Source organism: Micromesistius poutassou (assembly GCF_964030765.1).
Source record: "Micromesistius poutassou genome assembly, chromosome: 23".
NCBI classification, from domain to species: Eukaryota; Metazoa; Chordata; class Actinopteri; order Gadiformes; family Gadidae; genus Micromesistius; species Micromesistius poutassou.
In genome coordinates, this window is record NC_140293.1 from 2,655,346 (window position 1) to 2,672,845 (window position 17,500).

General features: G+C 45.4%; 4 protein-coding genes, 1 non-coding gene and 1 pseudogene across 6 annotated transcripts in view; 2 read left to right on the plus strand and 4 right to left on the minus strand.

Moving 5' to 3' along the window:
* Positions 1 to 11, minus strand: part of LOC311368687 (galactose-3-O-sulfotransferase 2 pseudogene) — a 1,479-nt pseudogene extending 1,468 nt beyond the window's left edge. The window contains exon 1 of the transcript in view: positions 3 to 11. The product of the transcript in view is annotated as a galactose-3-O-sulfotransferase 2 pseudogene (transcript). The remainder of the gene's footprint in view (positions 1 to 2) is intronic.
* Positions 12 to 3,295: 3,284 nt separating this feature from the next.
* AC3HAE_038762 (transfer RNA tryptophan (anticodon CCA)) lies at positions 3,296 to 3,367 on the plus strand. Its single transcript has one exon. It is a non-coding gene; the product is annotated as a tRNA-Trp (tRNA).
* Positions 3,368 to 4,080: 713 nt separating this feature from the next.
* On the minus strand, positions 4,081 to 6,285 carry LOC311368354 (transmembrane 4 L6 family member 4-like; the record flags this gene model as incomplete). The annotated part of the gene is made up of 5 exons (XM_084487156.1): positions 4,081 to 4,150; positions 4,396 to 4,582; positions 5,067 to 5,218; positions 5,888 to 5,953; positions 6,115 to 6,285. 5 exons carry the CDS (start codon positions 6,283 to 6,285, stop codon positions 4,148 to 4,150), a joined length of 579 nt encoding a protein of 192 aa, XP_084343282.1. The 3' UTR covers positions 4,081 to 4,147.
* Positions 6,286 to 7,895: 1,610 nt separating this feature from the next.
* LOC311368377 (metallo-beta-lactamase domain-containing protein 1-like) lies at positions 7,896 to 9,385 on the minus strand. Its single transcript, XM_084487177.1, has 2 exons — positions 8,837 to 9,385; positions 7,896 to 8,624 (listed from the first exon to the last, which is right to left on the minus strand). The coding sequence occupies exons 1-2, from the start codon at positions 9,275 to 9,277 to the stop codon at positions 8,364 to 8,366; spliced, it is 702 nt and encodes a 233-aa protein (XP_084343303.1). The 5' UTR covers positions 9,278 to 9,385; the 3' UTR covers positions 7,896 to 8,363.
* A 402-nt stretch (positions 9,386 to 9,787) lies between these two features.
* On the plus strand, positions 9,788 to 14,131 carry LOC311368529 (mannose-P-dolichol utilization defect 1 protein-like; the record flags this gene model as incomplete). Its single annotated transcript, XM_084487331.1, has 7 exons — positions 9,788 to 9,914; positions 10,574 to 10,639; positions 11,113 to 11,245; positions 11,429 to 11,514; positions 12,000 to 12,118; positions 12,519 to 12,629; positions 12,836 to 14,131. 7 exons carry the CDS (start codon positions 9,788 to 9,790, stop codon positions 12,956 to 12,958), a joined length of 765 nt encoding a protein of 254 aa, XP_084343457.1. The 3' UTR covers positions 12,959 to 14,131.
* A 2,847-nt stretch (positions 14,132 to 16,978) lies between these two features.
* Positions 16,979 to 17,500, minus strand: part of LOC311368688 (transcription factor Sox-19b-like) — a gene marked incomplete at both ends in the record, with an annotated part of 12,424 nt that continues 11,902 nt past the window's right edge. Inside the window, 1 exon segment of the mRNA XM_084487482.1 lies at positions 16,979 to 17,048. Coding sequence (XP_084343608.1) covers positions 16,979 to 17,048 — 70 coding nt within the window.

Below are 17,500 nucleotides of genomic sequence, written 5' to 3' on the forward strand. Positions count from 1 at the left end.
ACCTGTGTCATCTGAATTACGCTATCATTTGTAAACACATAATAAATAACTGGCTACAATTAGACAGTTGTTAGCATGAAGTCGATGGGAGGCGATCAGTGCGCATTCATAAGTGTGTGTGTGTGTGTGTGTGTGTGTGTGTGTGTGTGTGTGTGTGTGTGTGTGTGTGTGTGTGTGTGTGTGTGTGTGTGTGGGTGTGTGTGGGTGTGTGTGTGTGTGTGCATTTCTCAGACCTGTGGTTGAGAAACAATAACGCGCACTGTCGGGAGAAGCCGACGACCAGCAGGACTAAGACGATCCTCCCCAGCCAGCGTAACCCTTGTCTCCTAAAGCAGCTCAGACTTCCCGGAGGGTTAGCTGGAGGAAAAAAAAGGAAATATAAAATAACTAGGACTGTGATTGTGATTAGCAAAGGTTGCAATATTTCATGCAAAGCAAACTGTCGAAAGCATATGGATACAGCTGCATACAATTCAGACAGGCTATTGCATAATTGGGAACATATATTGAAGAGCGAGAGAACTTGCATTATGTGCAACAATGAAAGAAAGAAAGCAAATCATAAATAGTACCGAGTATATATGTAACCGTCATTATTAAAGTGATGGACGCTGGGCACTATTACATTTTTTGGTCTGAATTTCAAGACATAGGGGTGCATTTTTTAGGATCTACTCCAGTCCGCTGTGTGGCAAATTATGTATGAAAGCAGAATAAAGCGTGTATAAGATTAGCTCGTTTTCATAGTGGAAATTGAAAACATTATATTAACTAATTGTTGTGCAAACACACAAAGGTCAACGAGGTGCCCAAACTGAATAATTGTAGGCCTACTGCCGTCTAGCCTACTTGTATAAATGTGACCATAAATAGGCCTAATCTGGAATATTGTATGGCTAAACTGCTTCAGTTTCGATATGTTTTACCGATTCAAAGTATTCCTTCTGCATTCGATTAACGTTTAGACTAAAAGTTATGAGGGAATAGATCCAATTTGAGTAATTATTGAAAATAATACTTTTTTTTTTTTTTTACATTTTGACCGTAGCCTATAAAATACATGTAAAAACGCACATGCCAGGCTGCGCCGAGTCGATGCCTCGGCTACTCACCGCTCGATTCTCCGATTAGCCGGCCCATCGTTTACCGCTCAGATCCCCACTCTCTCTCACTCTCTCTGACTCTCTCTCTAGTACTCTTCTTATACAAGCACTGCACTGATTTAGCGCATTTCTGCAGGTATTCTAGACAGTGACGGATTGGGATCAATTAACGGCCCTGGTATTTGCGCCTACCCAGTGGCGAAACCTTACCTGTTTGGTGGGCGGACAGGATTGTTGAGTGGGGGGGGCAGCCTGTGACAATCATGCTGCTCTCTGATTGGCCGGCCGGCTCAAACGGCCCACGAGAGCCCGCGGCCCCTCTGGCATTTGCCCGAATGCCAGAGGCCCAGTCCATCACTGACTCTAGACCAGCACCAAGACACCAGCCATCTTTCTGCTCATAATAATGCTGCTTTCACATATGGACGTGCATCCGTCTATTCTCCGCAGATTCTACGGATGTGCCGTATATGTGAATGACATATCCTGACGTTGGACCTGAAAAAATACTACCCCCGAGGTAGTATATTCTCCGGAGGAAATGCTAATTACCTTATATGTGAATGAGCAGTAGGATGTCGGCATTTCGCACTTCACATTAGTGAAGTGCGAAGTGTTGATGACGCTACGGCAGGAACACGCCCTATGGCGGGAACACGTCCTATGGCGGGAACAAAAAACACAAGGAGAGGCAAGGAGACATATGACTCAAAACGAGAATGGCAAGTGGCAGCCCTCTCAGATTCTCCGTCGGCGAGCATGGAGACCGTCATGCCATCACTGTCCAGCTCAGAGACATCTTCTGTCCCGGACACTACTCTCACGCCGAACCCGGTGATAAGAAATAACGGTGACGAATCGCCAGTTCAGAGGCAGCTGTTCTCGTGGCATTGTAATTTAATTAAACAACGCTCATTATCCATTGTCCATCCCCGTGCGGTCTCTTACCATTAAAGACGTTAATAAATAAAATAATTGTTTGAAGTTGCGAGTTTTTGAAATTATTGGAAGCGAGTCGAGCTGACCTTGCCTGCTGTACCCACGGCCCAAAATAAAGAACAGCCGAGACAATATCCTCAATTCAAACATGCCGTTTCATTTGGTCTCAATTGGCTACGGACGCAAACTTGGAACATGTGCAACAGGGATTTTTAAAGGTTACTGTAAAGTGGCGGAGACTGCAGGAGCTGAATCATCACTACGGTAGAGCTAAGAAGGTTCTACGAGCGCCTCAGACCAACCTTACCAACGCGAGATGTTAAGGTATAACTTAAAGAAGAGGCTACGAATACCAACGCTTTTGCCCATGGTAAGGCTTATTAATTATCTCTTTCTCCAGTAACGTCATTTCATTTCGCAAGGCCTTTCTTCTTCATCGTTCCTTCTATTGGTTTCTAACTCATGCTCCAATCTTTCATCAATGCCTCGGATGTTGTGGATGCAACGAAATATCTGATGTATCGCTGCAACAGTTAAGTTCCATGCTGTCTGCAGTCAAACAACAACAAAACAACGTGACAGCTGCCGCAATCATACTACGTCATGTCCCGCCTCTTGAGAATTTAGACCCTACGTCATACCCCGCCCCTTTCAAGCCCGCCCCCCTAAACCATCCGGAGATTCTACTGATGTCTGAGCAACACCGATGTCTGCATTTCGGGCGTCAAGTGTGAATAAGTGTGAATGACCCTCACGGTCGAACCTCCTGCTCCACAAATGCGGAGAAAAGACGGAGGTCATATGTGAAAGCAGCTATAAGCCACCTGTAGACATTCCTGTATCGTTTACTGGACGCATTCGTTTCCACACACACACACCTTGCAAATGGGATGCAACAGTGACATCTAGCGATGGAGTGCGGTATATTCAGAACCGTTATTTGTGCCATTGTTGTATCTAATTCATTCAGGTAAGGAACTAGAAAGATAGTTACTCAGGGGATAACAAAAAAAGTTAAATGTAAACCTGGGCCACGATGTTTATTACATGGCTACGGCTGGCCGTATGGTAGGCTACAAAGGAGAGGCTTCGTATAAATGCATGCCGTCGGTCGATCGTCTCCCAATTTGAAGTAAATGCCTTCAGGTGTTCAGTAGTTCAGTCACTGTTACTCAAACGCAAAATAGGTAATTGTTGAGCATTATGCCACTCATACAGGAACTACTTATTGTTCCTTAACAGTTACAGTGAATGACCTCGTGGCGCAACGGTAGCGCGTCTGACTCCAGATCAGAAGGTTGCGTGTTCAAATCACGTCGGGGTCAGTATTTTTTGGCAATATTTAATTGGGAAGAATATTTATTATAATGGTATGTTATATACAACATTAAACTGGTAACTTTACTGAATAAATGTATCATAACGCTCACGGTGCCCCGACAAAACGGATGACACATTTGTATTGAATGTAAATTACAGTAGGCCAATTGATAAGTAATTAATGTTGATATCTTTTTGTACAATTTATTTTATTACAAAAAACGGCAAGACATAGGGCCCATAGCATGACATACATTGAAGAAATCATTCACAATAATAAATTGTACTATCTATTAACATTGAAATCCGATTTTGCTGTAGCATGACTTCATAGCCATATCATTATTCACATTATTGACAAAATATGGTGAAATGCATTGTTAATGACACATTTCTTATTATTATTAAGGCTCAGTCAGGCAGCCAGTTTACATCTTTCTTTCATATTCATTATTTTATTAAGTGGTATGAGTAGGATGCATTTGCCAGCATGGTACAATTATTTGCAGAAACTATTGTAAATAGTGACGAAATCGACGACTTTCTCATCTACTACCGTCACTACAAGGCAAACTGTATTATCTTATTCCGCTTTAATCAGTAAGCTAACTTATTGCGGCTATGTGTGATGATATGATATGTTACAAGAATGAGGATATGAAAAACATATTTATCCAACGTCAACTGTTATTGGTCGCAATAAATATGGTGATGATGATAACGATGATGCTGACGATGCCTTGAATGTTGTTTGCTTATTTTTCCTCCATGCATTGAAGTCGTGCTTACTGTTGAAGAAATGGAAAATGCAGTGATCAGTCAGAAGAATAGTTAATAAATAATGATTTAATAATTATTAATTAATTATTATTATTATATTATTTTTGAGGGAGCAGGGTTACCCTTGCCCCCAATAGCACTCATGAGCTTAGAGAAAGATTTGTTGTCAAAATGTGTGTGTGTGTGTGTGTGTGTGTGTGTGTGTGTGTGTGTGTGCGTGCGTGCGTGCATGCGTGCGTGTGTGTCCTCTCACGTCTTTGCCAGAGCAGGTGCCACAGAGACACCCAAACAGTCCGTTGACCATCTGGATGAGGCAGAGCACCATGCTCACGCCCGCGGTGACCAGGAGAATGGAGAACAGTGCGAGGTTGAACTCCACCACACCCTTAGGCTTAGTGCACCAGGCCCACCAATCCTGGTTATCCAGGTAGCTCGCGTTTCTTAGGGGGGGAAAAAAAAAAAATGTTAATGTTGTTTTGTCACTTTGTTTCCTCCCTCTTATAGATGGGTGGTTGTGGCATGGGGGATCGTCCTGGCAATCGCCAAGCGACCGTGCTAATGACATTTGCATTACAAACAGAATATGACAATATTAGCCTCTTTCTGAATGAGTCGTAACAAGCCGTAAGAGATAGCCATGATCGATGTGGGTATGATCGCCTCACAGTTTTACAACTGCAATAAAACATTAACAACGTCAATTTTGTGACCCGCCGTTATGTAGCCACCTAGTTTTAGTGCTTACAAATGATTTAATACAAGCAGTCAAATAACCCCACGTAATGTAGTGTCAGGTGGGTAGGTCGGTTAAGCGAAATAAAAAAAGAACCAATGTCTCACAATTAATAACAATCACTCAGAAACTTTCAAAAAGTTAGTCCACATAGGCTTAAGTCAGTGTGGCTCGGCCATTTATTCACTTACTGGCCAAAAAAAGGTGTTCCCCATTCAGTCACGTTGGTCTCTGGGTTTTCCCAGAAGCAGGTAGGCCCGTTGGCCAGCCCTAGGGACGCGGCGCTCAAACTGTACACAGCCCCCGATACTCCGGCCGCCGCGAAGCCAATGGACAGGAACATCTATGGATCACAGATCACAAGTCTTTAGATGTATATTGTATATTGATATGTTATGTTAGGATACATATTGATTCGGGTCTGTGTTTTAAGCCATACACAATACAGTGCCATGGCAGGCACTGTATTGGAACTTCAACAACACGACAACCACCACTACCTTCCCATTGGCTTCTTTAAAAGAGAGCTGGGTACCACGACGACATGTGTACTAACCCATTATTGCTCTGGGTGCGTGTTAGCGCGGAGATGGTGGCTGTATTGTCACCGCTTTTGGCGAGGAGCACAGCACATAGTGGCTAATATGTCTGAGAATATGTTTGAGAACTTCTGAACATACAAGTCTGGGCTGAACCTCTGTATGAACATCTCTGCGAATATATATATATATATATATATATATATATATATATTCGCAGAGATGTTCATAGATATATATATTCATATTCAGAGATATATATATATATATGTATATGTATAAACGTCTGCAGGCCTTGAGATGCAATCACTATTATGTCCGAAAATAAAGACGCAATGGCCTGATTATACAGAATGTCATATATGGACATTTTAAACATCCTATTCTAATTTAATATAAGTAAGAGGTAATGTATTTTATCATTGTATGTGTTATCTCTCTTTAAAAGAGATGGAGCCAAACCTCACACTTACCCCACAGCGGTTGTTGCAGCAGCCCTTGCTGCTGGTCAGGTGGATGTGAATTGCAGGGATGAGCACCTGCATCGGGGGGGGAGGGGGAGAGAACATGTCAGAGAAAAGCTAAGGCATGGTGGAGTACATACATTTGCAAAGGGGGGGGGGAACTTTGGTTAACCCACGACGCATGATGTCTGAACTAAATACAAAACGATCAAACCAACCAAACAAGGGGGACTCACCATTACCCCTCCACCGATGAATCCTCCCATGTATTTGACCTCCTCCGTAATGTGATCTGCATAGTCAGTGGACCACTCGGGGAAGAACAGAATGATGTTGCATATTATCGACACGGCAGCCAGGACATACAGAGAGATGCCGATCACCTTGGAGCAACCGCCCGTACACATGTTGCTTTTTTAAGAGGCGGAGACTATCAAGAAAGAGAGGGGAAAAAAAACACAAGACACGACAATGTCCGTGCAAAAATATCAGATCCTTAAATCCAAATTATGAGAGATGTCCCGCACAAGGTCTTTATACAGAAGTAAGAGACGGGGACGCGGCCCAACTATATATAGGCTGGTACATGTAGGCCTATGGTCTGGGAATCGTGACAAGATAGGTATAAAAGGGAGGAGTGAACAAAGATAAGAATAGCCTAGTTCAGTCGCTACCTACTCCCACGCTTCGTCACGGATCATCAATGCATGTGTCGTCCAACAGTCTCCTATCAATTAGGTTGGCGTGTTTTATGGAGGGCCCAACAAAAAAATAGGAACATGAGCCGAAAAGCACCTGACTTCATTCAGTTCATTAGTGATCTCCGCACAGATCGGCAGGCTGTGTACCTGTTCAAAAACATCAATATAAGTTGTGTTCTTTTTTGCTCTCTCTTTATGATCTCACCACATCCGCATCCATTGTACGTGTTCATAAAAGTAAATATTTAAAGTAATATATATTTGTTTTTGCTTAAGCAAACATGAAAGTTCACGCAATTCTGTTGCATTCGTTTGTTTTGAGGGAAACAACCGAGACTAAGACTAAGGGCCCTCATCACACTGTCACAGGGAGGTTTGTGTGTGTGTGTGTGTGTGTGTGTGTGTGTGTGTGTGTGTGTGTGTGTGTGTGTGTGTGTGTGTGTGTGTCCGGGATGTGGGTTTTATTGCTCTGCTATCACGGAACGATTGGGGGCATGATGGAGGAGCAAGACGGAGATATCGCTGGAGGGTGGAAGTCCAGGGCAACAGACACACCCCTACACACAAACACACACTAACACACACACAGATGGAAAACCCAATGACAAACATCAGAGTCCTACTTATCACTGTGAAGGGTAAATCTTATTGGGTCATAAAAAAAAACGAGGTTTCCATGACAGCAGAATCCAAAGATCACTCGGGCCGTTATCAGACGTGATGTCAGCCCGACTGGTGGGTTAAAACATATACGAGTAAAGGTGTTTGAATAAATCACAAGATAAGCTGGAGAAAGAAAAACATCTAATGAATTAAATTTATAACATGAGCAACTCTGACTATTGTTATCAGACATGAAACGTATGTTACGGTGCGTCCCGTTGCGGTTTTATCCCTCATCACAGGGATTCGGTGAGTTATGATACAGTAGGGAGTGGACATGAACCATGGCACCCTCGTCCTTCACATCGCAAGATTCTCCAAGCGTCTCGGCAGGGCGTCCCCCCCGCCTAATGTGGGGTGACTAGGCCGAGTAAAGTCCTCCCGGAACACCTTCATGTGTGATAAGATGGCAGTGAAGTTCCATCGGACGGTACTTTGGATGAAGTGCAAATGTTTTTTTCGGCCTTCCTGTAAGACAATCGGAGTCAGACCCACTTTTCGTTGTTGAACTTTTATTATAGGAGAGAAAATTGTTGAATGGTGTAGGAAAGCATCCTGTCCATTTGAAAGCACACTGTGGTAGATAGTTCGATGAAAAAATATGTTTTCATGTGTAAAAGATGAAAAAGGTCCCTTTCTAAATCATTGCAGCTATTTCAACGTCTATTTTTCCAATCAATATTATGTTAACTTGCTTGTGCGTTTCTTCAAAGGAGATGACACAACAGAGGGTAGAGTAGATTGTTAATTATTATCAGTGGAAATAATTTACAATGATCATGACATTTATGAGTTTAGGAATTTCAAATTGCCCTGGATCGTAAGTTCCTCATGTTGCATAAACCGGTACTAACCCAAAGTACAGAATCAGAATCAGAATCAAAAATATATATTTCTTATTTTCACCCAACTATTACAGTAGGCCAGTACAGTAGTACATTTCAAGTAGGTCTACTAACTGTTCAAATTGAAAATTGAAGCAGACCAGTAATGACCTCCCTGGATATATTCTGTATTCCAAATGATTGTAGGAATTTGCCAAGAGGTGGGTTGGTCTTGGCCGTGAATGATCAGTAAATATCTTATCCTCTATTGTAGGCCTACTGTATATGGATTTCCAATCACCAACCGTCATGGTCCTGGGGGTTTCTGTGGGTCATGAACGGAAGGCCATGTCCGGGTATAATAACATCAGCGTTCCTCAGCGCCCTCTTTCGGTTGACGCTCTGTACTGCAGCGTTTTCACTCAACGCCTGCCAGCTCTCCCGGTCCCCGCAGCATTCAAACAAGTCCCCAGCCACCAACACTGTCCCTGTAGTGGTTGCCCTCACTTCCAAACTCACGTCGTGTCCCGTGTGTCCCGGTGTGGGCACGATTGATACCTGGGGGAGGAAAGGAGAATGAAATGGTGATAATAACTGTTCACAGCATCCACCAGGCAGCGTATCATTTACTAGACACTTGGAACAACCTCCACTAGAGGGCGCTATTTAGCAAGAGTCTAGAGAACTAGGCAGGTGATGCCCATCATGCCCAGTACAGTAGATAAGTTGTTCCCATACCATGCAAGACTGAATCAAACCCATAAACGTACATGCTCGTCAATGCGGTAAGGTTTCCCCTCCGCCAGTTGATTGGGGGTGTATCTGTCTCCCTCACTGATATCACATCCCACAACTATCATGGACTTTTGAAAAAGACCCAAGTTCCCTATGTGGTCCGAGTGTCCGTGCGTTCCCACGACCCAATCCACGTCCCCCGTCTCCAGACCCCTCTCCCTCAGCGTCGTGAGCAGAAGGTCTCGGTCCCACGGACCCCCCGTGTCCACCAGAATAGTCCTGGGCCCCGTTACCAGGGTGACGGTCCCATCGGCCCGAAAATATCCGTCCGGCTGCGACACACAGTAGCCCACTTTGAGGACCGACACGGAGTAGGGACTGCCAGGAAAGTCCAACACCCCTGATTCAGTGCAGAGGGTCGCGTTGGCTTCGCCAGAGACGGAACCCTCCTCACTCTCCATTGTTGGACAATGCATCAAACGTGGTTGTTTATGACTTGTTCAAGGAGGAGGAGTAAGAAGTTATTCTGCATTTGCTATGTTTATCGTCGCTGGACACATGGGTGCAGTTTGGACACATGGATGTTGGACAACGACGAAAAGACACGCGCATGTTTACGCATGACGTGGCTTCCGCCACCGAGATGATGATGATGATGATGATGACGATGATGATGGCGTAAAAACGCTTTGAATATGCAACGGGTCGTCGCGGAAGTAGTGCAATCACTATTATGTCCGAGAATAAAGACGCGATGGCCAGATTATACAGAATGTCATATATGGATATTTGAAATGTCCTATTATAATGTTATATAAGTAATAGGTAATGTATGTTATTATTCTCTGTTATCTCTCTTAAAAAAGAAAAAAGTGGTTTGAATAAAGCTATGTAGCAAGTATCAGGAACCTTTGCGCCGGTAATGTGCGCAGGGGGAGCCGCAATGGTTGGCGCGCTCTCTGGCTGCGTCACTTCCACTGACAACAATGGCGGCCAAAACAGTTATGGAAAAGGGAACGTCTGTTTTGGATCCGCTGAAGGGAGTTCTGCTCACATACTTCATGCCAGAATCATGTTACGACTCCTTCTTCTTAGATTTCAACTTTCTAGATGGTAAGTTGGCGATCGTCACGAAACGGTTGGTCAAAAATGAGCTGTAATGAAAGTACAGGCGATCATTTACATTGAAGAGGATGAAGTTCAGTGGGCGGGGTTATACACCGGGCACTACGTGATTGGATGGTCAAGTACATTTACATATCTGCATATGGAATATACTACTTTACCGGGAATATACTACTTTACTATTTATTGGATAATTTTTTACTTTATATTAGCACTCATTAAATATTCACTCGTGCTCATACTATGGTGTAATATGTCCATTGCACACCACCAGTCCATTATATATAGCCTATATACATATATGCTGGTGTAAACAGTTGCTCTTCAACCGTAAACCAAGTATACCATATGGACGGAGCTATCTAGTGACACTGCAGACCATTAAAGTCGAAATATGTAACATCACAAATCCCATTTTACAACTGATATAGTCTAGAAATAATAATAATTTAAAAAAAGCTATGTTAGTCCACATCACGCTAGTTAAGACATGACAGAACACTAGTAACTGGGAGGGGGGCTCCTTCTCAATCATTGCGACTTTAATTGATTATAATGAATCTGACTCAAACAGCCAGGGAGAGTCAATGTGATGATCTGAGGCCAGGGCAGATGATGGATTTGAGTGTTGTCGTGTCCGCCCACAGTGCCGTGTCTGAAGATAGTTCTGAGCAAAGGGCTTGGCATCGGCATCATCCTGGGATCACTGATGGGTAGGTGTCATTCCCTCGCTCACTCTGTACATCCCACTTTCTCTCTCTCTATGCAAAGTCATGCTAATATCTGTAGGCTACCGTAGTCAAAGTCACATGCTCGTATGAGCCATACGCGCAAAACTATTTCTTTGTATTTGTTTCACAGTGTTTGGTAAAGCTATTTACTAGTGTGGCCATTTTGACTAAAGATTACTTTTGTATGTATTTTCCTATGTGAGGATTAATTCTACTTTTATATTCTATGAGGGAGAATCGACTACCTTATTGTGACAATAGTCTCTGTATTGGTACCCCAGAGAGGAAGGATTTTCTAATCACTTGCCTTTCCATTCTCCTGTGTGTGTGTGTGTGTGTGTGTGTGTGTGTGTGTGTGTGTGTGTGTGTGTGTGTGTGTGTGTGTGTGTGTGTGTGTGTGTGTGTGTGTGTGTGTGTGTGTGTGTGTGTGTGTGTTGGGGGGTTCTGCTCAACAGTGAAACTACCCCAGATTCTGAAGCTCATGGGGGCAAGGAGTGCAGAGGGGCTCAGCTTCCACTCCGTGCTGCTGGAGCTGCTGTCCATCACGGGCACCATGGCCTACAGCATCGCTAACAATTTCCCCTTCAGGTGGGACACTACAACATCCCACACATCATCCGTGGAATCATTCGTATTTTGGCCAGAAAGGGGTCTGGGCTTATGCTGAGGAAGAATACAGATAATCAACACAGATGTAGTCTATTGTCCAGTTGTGCCTTGCTGTATGTGTGTGTGTGGTTCTTGTGGTCACACAATGTGTCCTTACTGCAGTGCCTGGGGCGAGGCGCTCTTCCTCATGTTGCAGACCGTCGCCATCGGTTTCCTGATTCAGCACTATGGCGGGAAAACGGCGAGAGGTACGGGCCTCGTTTATTTCAACGCTAGCATCTTCTGGAGCGTTGTGCGGGAAGAAAGGAGTACATATCGTTAATATTGCATATCTGTCTTTTATTATTATTCATATTATTATTATTATGCACATTTAGGCTTATTCACAAATGCACATCTTTTTAATGAGACTTAAATTAGGCGTATAATCAAGTCTCCTTAAAGAAATAATCCTAGAATTAGTAGCAGGCTGGAATTGAAATGTGTCGTTTGTCACCCGAGGAGTCCGACACATCACATCAATCAGCACAGAACCATGTCCGAAAGAAAGAAAGAAATAAAGAAAGAAAGAAAAGAAGCTCCCCCACAAGCAACAAACCTTTCTCATTCGGCCTTGCATCAGCGCCATAACCAGGGTCAAATCCTAGCATGACTGGCCTCAAACGGCGCCTACGCTTCAAACAGCCACCACGCGTCTGGAGGACTCACCCGTCCTTTCTCCCCCTCCCCCCAGGCCTCCTCTTCGTGGCGGTGTACTTCAGCGTGCTCGCGGCGGTGCTCTCCCCCGCTGTGCCCGTGGCCATGGTGACGACCATGCAGGCCTCCAACATGCCCGCCGTCATCATTGGAAGGGTAGGTCCCACGAGCGAGGGGCGCGGGGGGGGGGGTCGTGTGTTTAGTACCGCATTAAATGAGGCCGTGCTTTCATTGGGGTTTTGGCGAAGGCACGCCGGATTGTATGACTCTGATGTAAATGTTGATGGTTTGTCATTGTGGGTTCGGCCGAACGATGCGGTAACATCTGACCTGATCGGATTACGTCACAATGTTCACGTGACTTCCTGTGCGGAAGTCCTCACAGAGCTCACGTGTGTTCATACACGGAACCGTGTCGGGAATGTACGTCAGTCGTTCCCGTTCTCAGTCTCAACACAACACGTGGCTTGTCTCGTCTGTCCTTTTCTCATCGAGTTCAAGGTGTTCGGTGTGTGTCTAAGGCCGCGTTCTCTCTCTGCTCGTCTCTCCTCCTCAGCTGCTCCAGGCCGCCACTAACTTCCGCAACGGACACACCGGCCAGCTGTCGGCCATCTCAGTCTTCCTGCTCTTTGCCGGATCCCTCGCCCGCATCTTCACCTCCATACAGGTGTGTGTGTGTGTGTGTGTGTGTGTGTGTGTGTGTGTGTGTGTGTGTGTGTGTGTGTGTGTGTGTGTGTGTGTGTGTGTGTGTGTGTGTGTGTGTGTGTGTGTGCGCACGCGTGTTCTAACATATAATGCATCATGCATTACACCAGTCTACTACTACTATGATCTTAATGCGACGTAAACAAATAATATTTTTTCAACACGCAGGAAACCGGAGACAACCTGATGGCGCTCACCTACATCATATCCTCTTCCTGCAACGGCATCATTGCCCTCCAGGTGCTCTACTACTGGAACAGCGCCTCCAAGCAGAAGAAGAAGAGCGACTAGGAAGTGGCCCTACAGGAGGGGCGGGATGGAGTCCGACCCTTCTGATAAGTGTTTCTCAGACTATTTATTGGTCTGGAGGGGAGGTTGTTGTTAGAGGTGAATATATCAGGCTTTGCTGTACACACACACACACACACACACACACACACACACACACACACACACACACACACACACACACACACACGGCTAGTAGGGGTTTGAAATTGACACAGCAAACGGGTCTATGGGCTGAGGTTTTTGACTTGACCAGCTTGAACACATCACACACTTCTGCCCGTGATCCAGATTGACCGCTGGTTCAATAGGTCTAAGACATGGAGACCAACCCTTAATGTCTAAAAGGGCAAGTCCACACAAGGGACCTTAATGTTTTGAGTTGGATCAATTGGCTATCGTGCAAAGTGACTCATTCCAAGGCTGTCCATTCCAGTTCACCACAATCCCAGGCTACTACAGTCCTTTCCAACGTATTATTTATTAGTAGTGGTACTGTGGAGATGATCATTTTACTGTAATCCACCAAATGGTTCACTAGTTGACTTTTTATTTAGTTTTGTTCAAGCCCTTCTCCTGTCCATATCACACAGAACTGGATCGATAAATGTGAAGGGGATTATATTAGTGAGTGTTGTTTTTCTGGGCAAGGACTTTCGATTTAGTTATTGTTTAAATGCTAATTTGCACTACGTTGCATGAAAACAACGTGTGTGTGTGTGTGTGTGGGGGGGGGGGGGGGGGGGGTGTGTGTGTCGGGTGGGGACCGAGAACGTGTTCAACTGATGATAAGAGATGTTCTCTCGACATTCAACTGTGCAAACGGTCGCTCATAAGGGAAACGGTTTGATTAATTGATTAAACAGACAACGAATCACATTGAGATGGCCCTATATGAAAATGTAGCAATAGAATAAAGTCTGTATTGGATTAATCTAATGTTTTTTCAATCGCTGCTGTTCCATATGCTGAAATGAAAAAAAACTATGATTCAGTTGAGTTATCCTATACACTAGATACATTTCACAATGTATTGGAATATATTAGAAAAATATCATGCATGATACATTTGAAAAAAGGGTTGGAGTGTCTTGAGCTACTGTTGACAATGTTGACGTTTAAGATACATTTATTGTTTTGTGTCATGTTTACTTATTAAAAAACATTATTTGCTGATGGAAATATGTCTCAGTGCTGTTTATTCCAGTTAATTACAAATATGTCAGTTATTGTTATCGAAGTTTCTTGACTGGTCAGTGTAGGCCTGGTTTACGGACGTGTGATTCCTACTGATGCCACCTAGAGGGAGACACACTTTAACTAACATTTGCTGTAGAACTCCCAAGTTTCTGCGCTAATAAGGTTTGGCACATATGTGCCGAGAATATTGGTTCACTGGTCAAACTTTGGACTAGTGGACGAAAATAAAATACTTTTATTGTTTTCTCGTAACTCGTTTTCCGTTTTTCTTTTTCCTTTAAAAACAGACGTCATTATTTAGTCCTTCGATTCTCGTGCCCCTTTTTTAAAGCACGATGTTATTTCTCAGTAAATCTGTCCATCAAAAGCCTTCTTTTCTTTGTTTCTTTTGTTATTCCTTTCTCCTCCTTTCCTGAATAGACCCCCCGCCCCCCTTCTCTCTAATGTGTTACTAAAATGGTCACGAAAATTAAACAAACGCATATTTTCCAATTAGATGCTGGTTTGCACTGCGGCGGACGAAGAGATATTTACAACACAACTTTTTTTGGTCTTTTGTATTAAAATTCGCTCTCACGCACTTAGCCTCGTTTCAACGGAGACGCATTATATTTAACTGCGTTGTAAAGTTTCTAAACGTCCACATATTACATATATTAACGGAATAGAGGGGCTGTGAGTAGGTGCTGATTGCGTTCAAATTTGAAAGAATATATAAATACGATTTTTATTACCTTAAAGATATGTTATGGCTACTTCTGCCCATTAGAGCTTAAAAGAAGAAAGACAGAAATAAGCAGCGAGAGACAAAAAGAAAGTGAATGGTGCGTCTTTAGTTCACACGCAGCTGGGTGGCTTGAATGGGGAGGGGGGGTGCTGGGGATGGGGGGGGCTTGTTAAATGGGCACTGGCACACAGAGGGTGGGTGAGGGTGGGGTGTTCTGGCGTTGTGGAGGAAAAAAACGAAAAAAAAAACGCAACTCAGTCTTATCTGTTGGTGCGGGGGGGGGGGGGGGGGGGGGGCATAGATGTTGGCCGGCGATCGTGGAGTTCGTTACGGGCGCCGTATCACCTGCGACTATCCATCTTGGGAGGTCTTCCCCGGGTCCTAATGAGGGGGCTGTTGCTCAGAGGGAGTGGCAGAACCTGGCCTGAGCAACATAACAGCGTTTTGTTTTGCGATGGGGAGTCCATGCAGCGGCATTCATGTGAATCTGGCTCTGTGTGTTCTGTGTGTCCGTGGGCAGCCCCCCCCCCCATCTCATTATTGGGCTGAAGTGAACTGCAACAGGTGGTGGTGGTGGTGGAGGTCAGGTGGTCGTGGTCGATGTGGTGGGTTGGTGGTGGTGGTGGTGGTGGGTGGTAGAGGTGGGGTGGTGGGGTAGTTGGGTTGCTGGCTAGAGGTGGGGGTTGGGGTGGTGGTGGTGGAGGTGGTGGAATTGGGGTGGTGATTGGTGTAGTGGCGGACGTGGTGGTGGTGGTGGTGGTGGTGTAATTGGGGTGGTGGTGGTTATGGTAGTGGTGGTGTGGGTTGGTGCAGTGGTGGAATTGGGGTGGTTGTTTGTTGTTGTGGTGGTGGTACGGGTGGTGGTGGTGGGGGTGGTGGTCGGTGTAGCGGTGGAATCGGGGTGGTGGCGGGTGCAGCGGTGTCTGCGGTTTGCGCAATAGTCGCGTGTCTAGTCTTATCTTTGCACATTATCGTTTTTTACGGATGACTATTCCCACACACGCTTCTTCTACACAAGTCACCTTTGACAGATCTGATAAGCCGTTTCATCACGGTTTATTGTGGGTCAATCGTAACTATGTGTGATTTGCGCAAATATGTATCCAAAACATCTGATCACACAAATAGGATCATCCATCCATTAAGGTGGGCTGCTCCATGGCGGGGGAGGGGCCGTACACTGGAGAGCTCCAGCCCTGACAAAAGACGCGCTGCTGGGTGGGAATGTTTGGCCGATGCTCGGCGGTGATTTCACCTTCGCCGTTGCCCCTAATCGCTCCCTCCGATCTGTCTCACGTGTGGGCCCGCTGGTAATCAGCCTCATCCACATCCTGCAGCAACAGAGCGCGCACACGCGCACGCACACACACACACACACACACACACACACACACACACACACACACACACACACACACACACACACACACACACACACACACACACCGAGACGCACACGGAAACACACTGAGACCAACATGCACTCAAACACCGAGCCACACACAGACACTGACACACACACATACAGAGACTGAGAGACACACACACACACACTGAGCCACACACACCACACACACACACACACACACACACACACACACACACACACACACACACACACACACACACACACACACACACACACACACACACACACACACACACCATGATAACAGCATGAAAGCGTCCGACATTCTTTTCATCCGTTCAGTATACCGACTTCACGATACAACTTTGTTTTCGTTGTGCGTTTGCGGTCTCTCAGGACTTTTATCGTTCCATCGCGAAGATTGCACTCTTGTTTTGTTATTTTCTATTTTTGATTTAGCGGGTGACTCCTACAAAAATGCACGCATACCTGGTCACCCACCCCCCCCCCCCCCCCCCCTCCCTCCGCCCCTCTCCCTGAGCACACACACACACACACACACACACACACACACACACACACACACACACACACACACACACACACACACACACACACACACACACACACACACACACACACACTCCTCCTCACCTCATTTAAGCTGCCTGTCACTCATCTCCCGGGCCTTGGTAAACACAACCCTCTATTAGCTGGCATTAGGCCTTTATGTGTTGACTCGCCGGCCGTCAGTGATTGGCTGGGCCACAGCTGGGCCGCCGTCCGTCGTCAGCTCGCTGAAAAGAAAAGAAGAAGAAAAAATGGAGTCGGAAAATGGAGCATTTTCCGACATGCGGTTTCGTCGTGTGCACGTGACGTTCAAAATCGTAACGTAAAAAAATGGTTGTTCCTATTTTTTACCAGCTTATTTTGGAACACCGAACGCAGAGACACTTTCACAGAACCCGACAGCTCAGGCTGCGACGGAACGTTCCGGGCTGGAGTTGGAAGCCGCGCTTCTCGTGTTTCCTAACCCCCCCCCCCCCCCCCCGGATATCTGTTCGGTGGGGGGCCCCTCGTTGGCCCCCCGCCGAACAGGGTCCCGTGGAACCATGCATATGCGATTCAGAAACGCCCTACGCCTTCATGACCCCCCCACCCCCCCAGCCCCCCACGCTCCACCCTTCTCCTCCTACACACACACACACATAATCACACACACACACACACACATACACACACACAGACA